The sequence below is a fragment of the Coffea arabica genome, chromosome 2c (genome assembly GCF_036785885.1).
Source record: "Coffea arabica cultivar ET-39 chromosome 2c, Coffea Arabica ET-39 HiFi, whole genome shotgun sequence".
Classification (NCBI taxonomy): domain Eukaryota; kingdom Viridiplantae; phylum Streptophyta; class Magnoliopsida; order Gentianales; family Rubiaceae; genus Coffea; species Coffea arabica.
The window spans coordinates 24,096,479-24,107,526 of record NC_092312.1 but is presented as its reverse complement, the minus strand read 5'-3'; the positions used below and the strand labels follow the sequence as shown (position 1 = coordinate 24,107,526).

The 11,048-nt window shown below is 35.8% G+C and overlaps 1 protein-coding gene and 1 pseudogene across 2 annotated transcripts; both read left to right on the top strand.

Moving 5' to 3' along the window:
- The first annotated feature begins 840 nt into the window (after positions 1-840).
- Positions 841-5,951, top strand: LOC113727000 (protein NRT1/ PTR FAMILY 7.3). 2 transcript variants are annotated; one of them, XM_072075413.1, is made up of 5 exons: positions 841-1,087; positions 2,587-2,716; positions 3,390-3,607; positions 3,996-4,558; positions 4,708-5,951. In XM_072075413.1, the coding sequence occupies exons 1-5, from the start codon at positions 1,040-1,042 to the stop codon at positions 5,576-5,578; spliced, it is 1,830 nt and encodes a 609-aa protein (XP_071931514.1). In that variant the 5' UTR covers positions 841-1,039; the 3' UTR covers positions 5,579-5,951. The 2 variants fall into 2 exon arrangements, with proteins under 2 accessions (XP_071931514.1, XP_027106747.1); XM_027250946.2 differs by having other exon boundaries at positions 848-1,066.
- Positions 5,952-6,497: 546 nt separating this feature from the next.
- LOC113724121 (protoheme IX farnesyltransferase, mitochondrial-like) lies at positions 6,498-11,017 on the top strand (annotated as a pseudogene).
- Positions 11,018-11,048: the final 31 nt, after the last annotated feature.

Below are 11,048 nucleotides of genomic sequence, written 5' to 3'. Positions count from 1 at the left end.
ACTATGGAAAATGTTTCCAAAGATATACTTAAAAGTTCGGCCCGGGAAAAAAAAAATTAAGTGTATAAATCCATGCATGAATGATATCAATATGTTCCAAGATTCTAAAACTATGTGAATAAATATGCTACAATTTTCCAATACTAAATTACACTAAAAGTGGAGAAATTATGAGATGAATTGCTATGAATTTTCTTATAACACGTATAACATGTCATCATCACAGCACAAATCTTAAAATTTTGCTACAAATCCAAGCGTTATTCGCATATTATAACTAGGGAAAAGTTTATAACAATAACCGTTAGTTGAAAAAAGACAGTTTATTCAAGAAATGTGTAAAAAAAAAAAAAAAATTATAGGTTTTTTTTTTGGTTTATGCATTTAACGTGCATGGGTATAATAATCGAAAATCGAAACTTCTAAAGTAATTTGATGCTAATATAAGCTTAGAGATGGTAAATTGGATTCAATATTTACACCCTACTTGTGTATCCCAAAAAAAAAAAAAAAAAATCTCTATATTTAGATGTTAAAAGTGGCTGTTTACCATTTAATTAAAAATAGGAGACAAGATCATCTCTAAAGTTCATTTTCAAATGTGTCAGCATCAATACAGCTTAACCGCAATCTTACCATATAAACATCCAACTCATTTTTTTTCCTTCTTCATGTCCAGCAGACATCATGTGATTGTCAAAAGTCACTCTGTATCCAACCATGTCACGCTTCCTTTTTCTTCCTTTGTCACCAATTCCTGGCTTTTTCTTCCCAAGTCGATTTCCATTCCACATTTCCATGCCCAACTTCTTTGCTTTATTTACGTAATCTCAAATCTCAAACCCTCCCTCTCAGCTGTTCCCCTCGATACTCAAGTCTATATATACTTGCACTTCACGTTCTCAAGCCTGTATAGCCTTCATAACCATCCCCTTCCTCCCTGCAACAATATCATTCTTCCAACATTTTTATCTTCCCAAGCAGACTATCAACAATTTTACATTGCCTGTTGATATTGTACTAGAAGAAGAAAGCAATAATGTCTTTCTTAAACATTGCCAAAGTGGTTAGTGCTGAAGTTTCTCATGTATTGTTCCCTTGTCTAGCTTGCCACCCTTCACTGTGTACTTCTTATATTATCCTCTTCCGGCTTATAACCTTAAACAAATGATATACTATGTTATGTTATGTTAAAATTTTATGTTGATTTAGTTTGATCTTTAACAGAAGTGGTAGGTTCCATACCACACCTCGACCATCTTCTTCCTGCTTTTTGATGCTAGGTTTGATCATTTAAGTCTTGTGGGCTTGCTTTCACAGCGTAAACATGGCTGCTTATGGTACCATTATACATCAATGAGTTCTTTGGACATTGATTAGGAGTGCATTATCGATAATACGACTACTAATTACTTCGATAAGCAATTGAGTGTTATTTGAGAATGCATCACAAAGTTCAATTTGGAAGATGGATGCTGTGCTCGGTTCCCTTACTTATGAAACATCTAATAACACATAATAACGATCGATGGTTATCTTGCAGGAATTTCAGTTCGATTATCCCTATCGCAATTAAAGAAGTTATTAATCATCATCTATTATGATCAATAAGTTGGTTGGTCGCTCGCCATGTTAGTTACAGTTGAATGTCATTACTTAAAAGTATTATTATGATGGGTATACCATAGGAAGGAAGGGTGACAAATTTAAGAATTTCTTCAAATTTGGCTTGTGGATTTTCTTTGGATGGTGCCGTTCATGCAAGACGGCTGAGCAACTAAATGCAAATTTTTCAATAAACAAATTGTAAATATTTCGCGTCATTCAGTCTTTGCATGCATATATGCTTTAAGGTGGCAAAATAAACTTTTAAAACGGATGAGTATTTGAAGAGATGTCCACTTCTAAGTTGCATCAATTGCATGTCTAGCTATTCATCTCGCCTTAGTCTTCTTCTTCTTCTTCCTTTTTAGCTTTTCAAATTTAAATTTGCTTGTTCATGACTATTGAGGTAAGGATATTGATGTTTCTTCAAATGATGGATTCAAGTTCTCGAGGCGATCGACCATTCAACATGAAAAAGACGGAGGTGCTCAAATTATAGAGGACTTCTCTTTTCAAAAAAGCACTCTCAAGTCTTATTGATCAAACTTTGTGGGAACTTCTTGATTGCCCTTTGTCTTTAATGGATGTGGGCTCCCATGTTTTGCATGGTCGATTTTGACTCTAATGATCAATACCACCTGATAGAATTTCATGAAATCACTATATATATTTTGCATGGGCTCTAAGTGAAGGAAAAAAGAGTCTTAAATTGCTAAAATGTTATATCTTAAAAAAGAGTCTTAGATTCATCGACCATAGGATCTAGCTATTAGAATACTGCAAATCACTTAACCATGTCTTGAAGACATGCAACTGGTTCGGTTACTTTACCACTGAGCTTTTGGTTATATTTTGAGACAAAATGCATTATGTCAGTCCATTAAACAGAAACCCAAAAAAAAAAATCAATTTTAGATCAAACATTTATCAGGCAATTTGAGTACAATCTGACTAAATCAGAAATGAATTTGCAATTTTCAGCACCAGATGGAGAAGAATAATGCAATGGATCAGAGGAAGGAATGCACTTTTGATGGGAGTGTGGATCGACATGGTCGCCCTGCTGTTCGTGAAGGCACTGGAAAATGGTTTGCTGGTAATTTATTACTCGGTACGTCTGAATTCTTCCCTTGTTCCTAAAAGTTCATTAATAGGAGAAGATTCAGTATTGCTCTCATTGTCCTCACATATCTTTGAGAGATCAAAAGCCAATTTGGACATTGACCTGGAATGGAGATTTGACCTTAGGAAATTGGTCTAGTCTAAGCTTCATAGTTTTTTTTTTATTTTTTTTATTTTTTTATGTATTTATATCTATGAAAACATTCCATCCAAATAAAAGCTCGTGAAATGTTTGTTCAAGAAACACATGCAATGATGCCAACGGTGCCATTTTTTTCAGTGGCTGCAAAAAGCAGCGGTAGGTATTTCAGTGGCTAATGTAATTATACCAAACTTCTGGTTTTATTCTCAAAGTGCCCAAGTAGAATAAATGATAGTCACCTAGGATCCGCACACTTTTACACATGAGAACCAAAAGGAATTATTTGTGCTTAATTATGTAAAGCAATCTTGTCTTTCAGCATCTTTTATCATCGTTTTTTTTCTTCTTCTTCTTTTCCATTTAACCTCTTGCTATTGGTGGAATATGCCAACTTAGCTTGAATTCTCTTAAATTTCATGATTTCCCTGTACATTCAATTAGTCAGCACACCTCATTGATGACCCATTATACAAATAACGAGTCTGAAATCATTGACAAATTAAATTGATGGTTGATGCAGTGAACCAAGGACTAGCCACACTGGCATTCTTTGGCGTTGGAGTAAACCTGGTCCTGTTTCTGACTCGAGTGATGGGCCAAAATAATGCTGATGCAGCAAATAGTGTGAGCAAATGGACAGGAACTGTCTATGTCTTCTCTCTTCTTGGAGCCTTCCTCAGTGACGCCTACTGGGGTCGATACAAGGCCTGTGCAGTCTTTCAAGCCATCTTTGTCATTGTAAGTGTTACATTTCTTGCTCTTTGCTAACAAGGCATAACCAAGAAGCAATTTAACATATATCTGTTTCTTGCAAGAAGCCATTCAATTTTGCTTCCAAACAACTAAATTATTTCATTGTAAAAGTATAAAAATTAGAAATCTCAGCAAATATGATTAAGTCAATTCAGCTTTTCATGATCATAAACGGCTGGACCTGTTAATATCTGCACAAATCTCAACTAATTTGTAAACTTCCAAGAATCTTTATTATCTGAACTTTTTGGTACATTTTTTCATCTTTTCCATACAATTCAAAATCACGAGCTTGTTTTGGGCCCAAGTTTTAGTAAGCATTTCATCAAGTTGTATGCTGGATAATAATCCAAAACTGTTTGTTTTGTTGCAGGGCTTAGTGTCATTATCAATATCATCAAATATTTTCTTAGTAAAGCCCAGTGGCTGTGGGAATGAACAAACTCCTTGCGCATCCCACTCAACTCTCCAGGTTGCACTATTTTACGTGTCAATATACCTGGTCGCCCTTGGTTATGGGGGGTATCAACCGAATATTGCAACTTTTGGAGCCGACCAATTTGATGAAGATCATCCTAAAGAAAGCCACTCAAAAGTTGCTTTCTTTAGTTACTTCTACTTGGCCTTAAATCTGGGATCTCTGTTCTCCAACACTGTTCTTGGCTATTTTGAGGATGAAGGAAAGTGGGCTATAGGATTTTGGGCATCAGCTGGGTCGGCTCTACTTGGATTGCTATTGTTTCTTGTAGGCACACCTAGATATAGGCATTTCATGGCACAGGGTAATCCACTTTCAAGAATTTGTCAAGTGGTCGTTGCTTCAGCTAAGAAATGGAAGGTCAAAATTCCGGATGATTCAGATGAATTATACGAAGTAGAGGGGAAGAAAGAAGCAGACAATGCAGATAGAAAGCTACTCCATACTGAAGGATTCAGGTGCATTGCACATTATAAACTATTCCTTTTTCATATTGTCTGGACTACTTGAGTCAATTAGCTTCTCACTATTTAATCAGCACGAAGTTCGCACAATGAAGCTTTAAATTAGCTATCTAGAACTGATGATGATCTTCATGTATGTACAGATTTTTGGATAGAGCAGCTGTAATAACATCGAAGGATTTTGAAGAGGATGATATTTGCAATCCATGGCGCCTTACCACCGTGACTAAAGTAGAAGAAGTTAAATGCATCTTAAGGCTTCTTCCTATATGGTTATGCACAATTCTATACTCTGTTGTCTTTACTCAGATGGCCTCCCTCTTTGTAGAACAGGGTGCTGCCATGAGGACAACAGTTTCAGGCTTTCATATCCCACCAGCAAGCATGTCTAGCTTCGATATTCTGAGTGTAGCGGCATTCATATTCATATACAGGCGAGTTCTTGATCCCCTTGCTGCCAGGCTAAGAAAGAAGTACAACCCTGGAGGGCTAACCGAGCTTCAGAGGATGGGAATTGGACTCATCATAGCCATAATGGCAATGGTTGCAGCTGGAATTGTTGAGCATTTCAGGCTGAAACATAAGCTTACTAATTGTTCAGATTGTGACAATTCAAGTTCTTTAAGCATTTTCTGGCAAGTCCCACAATATGTACTGATTGGAGCATCAGAAGTTTTCATGTATGTTGGACAACTGGAATTCTTTAACGGGCAGGCACCTGATGGTTTGAAGAGCTTTGGCAGTGCACTTTGTATGACATCTATATCATTGGGAAACTATGTTAGCAGTTTACTAGTGACCATGGTCATGAAAATTTCGACTAGTGACGAAATGCCAGGATGGATTCCAGGAAATCTCAACAAGGGTCACCTGGACAGATTTTACTTCCTTTTAGCAGCATTGACATCAGCTGATTTTGTGGTCTACCTGGTCTGTGCCAAATGGTACAAGTATGTTCAATTTGAAGGAAGAAATTTGAACAATGACGAAAACCAAGCAGACATGAAAGTCTAGCTAACCTTTTTGGAACATCATTCCTACGAGATTCAACAAGAATTGGGATGATCTGGATTGCATCTCAGTTCTTGGACTCAGGCTGAGGCACACCCGGCTTGTCCAGCAACATGGCTTATCAGAAAAGGTGCTTTTGCAGGTGGATCAGTTTGTATCAAAAATAAGTACCCAGATGGAATAATGGCATGCAGAATGATTTGTTGCAATGAAACTGGAGGTAGCATATCTTGCAACTGCAGCATCTCTAGGCAGAGCAACTAATTGTTTTCTTATACCAGCTGAATTACATGTGTACTCGGAATTGACTTGTCTAAACGATGTAATCTATAGCTTGCCTATCTTGAAATCTATGATCATTCAAAACTTTCACAAATTTCTTCCATCTTCCATTTTGTTCGACACATCAGCTGTATAGCTAGTTTTGAAGCGGCTAACTAGATCACCAATCTTGGTATCTTCTGCCGAATTATGTTCTCTTTCCTTATAATTGCTTTCTCTTTCTGAGTACACCTTTAATGCACCAAGAATAATAAGATCAAAGTAGAAGAATCAAGAACAATCTTAGCCAGAGACCATATTTAACCGTCAATATCATCAAACACAAGGTTTCAAATAAACTAGTATTTCTGACTAAGATAGACGACATCACTTCCCAATGGCAAAAAGCACATAATTCTCTAGAATCTGCATCTTACACTCGAAGTACAAGATGTTACTTCGTTACAAGATATTAGTTCCAAAAAATATTCCAGGACAGATCAAGCTTGATGTCAAGTAGGTTTTAGCAACTTTTGGACGGCAAAGAAAAACTTCCACCTCACCTATTCTAGCATAAACCCTGGCTTAGAAAACTTTTGCCATCAGGAGCATCAGCACGTTGAGCTCGAAAAGTTATATTGTACGATACATAACCAGCAAAATGGCATCCACCACACGGTCACCCGCTCAATCTCCGAGAACTGATATCCAGGTTGCTTCTGCAAGAGATATCAAGTTTGAACTTTAGAAACTCATCAACAACAAAAAAGAACGAAAAAAAAAGCATGCTTAAATTAGATAAAGAAACACACAGAAAAAAAAAAAGGAAGGGAAACTAAATTTACCTCCGCCAGGGCCCTTTTAGCCAAATCGATGAGCTTTTGAAATCCCTTGAACATTTTTTTCCCCACGAGGTTATGTTTAAAACCAAAAAATTTGAGTAAATCCGCAACCAATTTGATCCTTAGCGAGAATAAAAGATTTAATCACTAAGTTATGGAGCAAAAGTTCTTCATGTTACTTTACAAATACCTTAAAGAATTTTTCTTAATCAATCCCAAGCACCAAGCATGTTGTTAGGCACCTTATAATCTTCTTTACTACTGTTTTTCATTCATATGCTAGCAATGCATCTTGCACAATGAAAACATACTTCTTTTTTTTAAAAAAAAAAGTTGAATAAGGGCTTGTTTGATAATCCTAATTAATGCTGAAAATTAATTTATTTAGTGATTTTTGAATTTGTATACACTCTTACTGAAACAAATGCATCCAATAAATACTTGGGTTGGAGCTATTGTTGGTGCTATTATGCCTCTTGTTGGGTAGTTTTCCCAGTACACCTTTGGTTCTAATTATTGTTTCATTTTTCTTCATTTTATGGGCTGACGTTGTTGACAATTTTTTTTCCTTTGTTGGAGAAGTCTTCTTTTCATTAGATTAGAACTGACTTCTTTTCTATTATAATGTTTTCTTCTTCTTGTTTCTGTGGTTTTGTTGGGGGTGAGATTTTTTTTTTTTTTTTTAGTTTTTTTTGGGGGAAGGGGGGGGAGGGATTGTGCTGAATAGACTGGTCCAAAAGGTTGCATTCCAATTTTGAACTGCATGGGTAACCAAGAGGGAAGACAGAACTTTGAATCAGGTGTTAATATACCGATGTTGTGGCTGGTCTAGGACACAATGTTGTGTGAAGAGTTGATATTTACAGGTCCTACACTGGTAAAAATTCCTTTGGACTATGTGACCATTGAAGGACATAAGAATATATGTTGTTGTATGCTTGTTGCTTGCTTCTTTCAGGATGAGTTGGTCAAAAAGAATTTAATAAAACAATGTTAAATGAATTAGAACAGTAAATACTGAATATGCCACATGTTTCTGCTCTAGAATTTGAAGAAGTTTCACATATTGCAGTACCTCCTTTCAGTAGACATCTACAATTTCTATGGAAAAACCTAGTAGCAGAAGATAGGTCATCGATTTTACTGGGAAACAACAGAAACCCAGTCTGGGATCTTGTAGGTTCCCAAGTCAAGTGTTATCCTTTCAGAGTTTCAAGGTGACCATTGAACGCCTGTGTCATACTTTAGGTCAAAATTGATGAGGTTGATTGCTTCTTAGTGGACAGTTTCTTTGATACTTGCAAACTGAATTATTCTAAGGGTTAATCACATTTTATCCCCTTAAAGAATATTCTATTTCTCAGTTTACCTCCAACTTTTAATTTTGCTCACTTAACCCCCTTTAGGACAAAATTGCCCTTGCAATATTTTGACTTTTCATTTACTTGTTTTCCTTTCTTTTATTTCTTTTTCTCTTTCTTGTTTATTTAATTCTTCCTCTTTCCCACAAAAATCTTCACCTTAATGATTGAAATTAAAAAAAAGGAATTGCAGAGATCTATCTTCTCCTTAAATGATTAAAAAAATATTCAAATCACTTTCCTAAAATACAATTTTTTTAACCTTTCAATTATTTTAATTTTGGATTTTCCTCTTTCCTTTCAAATTTCTCATTTTATTTCCAAGAAAATATCTTAAGATGAAATTGTGACCTGATTAATAATCATCAATTGAAATTTGTGACACATGACATCATACAAAAAATCAAAATTAGTTTTTGATGCCTTTTAAACCTTCACTCAGAAATATGCAATTACAAACTCAAAACAAAAATTTTCGTTGAAATGAAATTTCTATTGGGAAGGATGAAAGAGAGAAGAAAGAGAAAAAGAAATAAAAGAAAGGAAAACAATTTCATCTTATGATATTTTCTTGAGAATAAAATGATAAACTAGAAAGGAAAGAAGAAAATCCAAAATTAAAAGAATTGATAGGCTAAAAAAATTGTATTTTAGAAAAGTGATTGAATATTTTTTTTAATCATTTAAGGAGAAGATAGATCTCTGCAATTTCTCTTTTTTAATTTCAATCATTAAGGTGAAGATTTTTGTGGGAAAGAGGAAGAATTAAATAAAGAAGAAAGAGAAAAAGAAATAAAAGAAAGGAAAACAAGGTAAATGAAAAGTCAAAATAATGCAAGGGCAATTTTGTCCTAAAGGAGGTTAAATGAGCAAAATTAAAGGTTATGGGGTAAACTGAAAAATGGGGTATTCTTTAAGGGGATAAAATGTGATTAACCCTTATTCTAATGTAGTAGAGTTATGATTGATTTATTATGTGAATGTTCTGGTATTTACATTTGTTTTTCCTCTTGCTGAAGTCTTGCTATGTACTACCTTAATTTGGGGCCAAATGTATGGATCTCTCTCTCTCTCTCTCTCTATATATATATATGTATGTATATATGTATGTATTTATATATGTGTGTGTATCTCTGTGTCTGTGTCTGCATGTGTGTGGGTGGATGGTTGGGTGTGTGTTTGTGTACAAGCATGCTATATTCCGTCAGTAATTTTGGTTGCAGTGCCAAGAGTACAGAATAAATACATACATACATGTGTGTGTGTGTCTCTGTGTGTGTAGGTGGATGGTGTGTGTGTGTACAAGCATGCTGTATCCTGTCCGTAATTTTGGTTGTGGCATGAATAGTGCATAATAATTACTTGATGATGCAATATTAAAGGGACACATTGACATGAGAATTTGATATCTTAGATTGTTGAGCTGGCACTTTAGGCACGATGAAATTAAAGGAAAGCCATCTTTTCATGTTTCATTGTCCCTTGTGCTAGCCATTGAGTTCAATGATATAGTCATAAGTTGATTTTTCTATGGGTTTGTGTTATATGTTTGATGCATCGGATTAACTTTTTGATTCATAAATTTTGGTGGACAGCCATCCGCTGGTGAGGTTTCACTTGTTGCTATGATTTTCCCTGCCGCTTTATATTTTTGGCAAATACCCCATTTCGTGACCCTGGCATACTTGTGCCACAAAGACTGCAGATGGAGGGTTTGTATATAGGGTATGCAGATTGATATGTAATGTTGCACCAAAAAATTTTGTTGATTGAAATATTCTTAGCTAAAATTGACTTAAAACTTGTACAGTTTTTTCAGAATTCAAATATATGAAACAGTCACCAGAAAAATGTGTTCAATTGAATACTGTAAAGTACATCTGCTTCAAAACTCGAGTCTTCTTATCCTAGTTTTTTGTATCTTTACTTAGAACCTTTGTATTTGTAGCATATGGTTGTAAGAGTGTCTGTTAAACAAATGGAAACATGTGGATGTTTTTGGATGTTGATATTTGGTGAGAGTATAGATAAGTTCATGGACAATTCTCGGCATTCAGCTTTCCGTTGTTATCCTTATTCGTTGTCATTTGTGGTGTGCCATCAGGCTTAGAATGCTCTCTTTCTGATGCTTCTGCTCACTGAACAGCCATGGTTGCTTTAAGGAAGTGCCTGTATCTGCGTCCACTGGGTTATCTAGCCTATGACTCTGAGTGACTGAGTTCATAGCAAGATTTGCCTAAATTCTTTGATTCTCAAGTTACATATTTGTCACTTTGTTTAATTTAGTCTATTGTGATTGCTTTCTGCTCCTTTGGGAGCTCAGATGGGTGGGCTGGTTATTGCTTTTCTTGGACATGAACTAGAGCTAATCTTGACGCTTAGTGTGATTAAATTGCAGGGGGCATAACTTCTGGCTGGTTCTGTGTTGAGGCGACAATCCTTGCTCTAGCAATCAGTGGTACTGTCATGTCTTTCTGCATTGATCGCATCACCATGAGTGCCAGGAGGATGTTCCATGCTAGCCTTTTGTATCTCCCAGTGTTTATGTCTAGGCTTCTGTTTTGCAGCCAACAGGGTAACCAACAGTGCCAAACAACACAAAATCTACTAGAGTCTCTTCGTCTTTCATCATCCCCAGCACTGCTGCTTGATGAGATTGAACATGTCAAAGAGCAGCGGCATAAGGTTAAAAGTACAAGTATGGGTGCACAAGGTCCACCAGTGGCTTGTGCTTCCTTTGCTCCATTCCCTTTTTTAACCGGCTCCTACTTATGCTACACTTTCAGAACGAGTTTATAACGAGCCTGTGCCTTTTTTTCTCTGCATTTTTTTTGGTACAGTTCATGTTTGCTGCCTTCCGTTATTTGATAAGGTTAATTTTCGCTATTACCTTATCAAATGTGGATTAATTATCAGATTCTACTCATTTTTGGCATTGGTGCTTATTGCAGGGAGTTGGAGCAAAATGGGATAAATAGGTGCAAATTTCACACTACAAATGCTGTCAAC

Coding starts and splice junctions, on each gene's coding strand:
- LOC113727000 (XM_072075413.1), top strand. CDS start 1,040: ATGTCTTTCTTAAACATTGCCAAAGTGGTTAGTGCTGAAGTTTCTCAT. Junction 2,717..3,389: donor TGCTGGTAATTTATTACTCG/GTACGTCTGAAT, acceptor TGGTTGATGCAG/TGAACCAAGGACTAGCCACA. Junction 3,608..3,995: donor TTCAAGCCATCTTTGTCATT/GTAAGTGTTACA, acceptor GTTTTGTTGCAG/GGCTTAGTGTCATTATCAAT.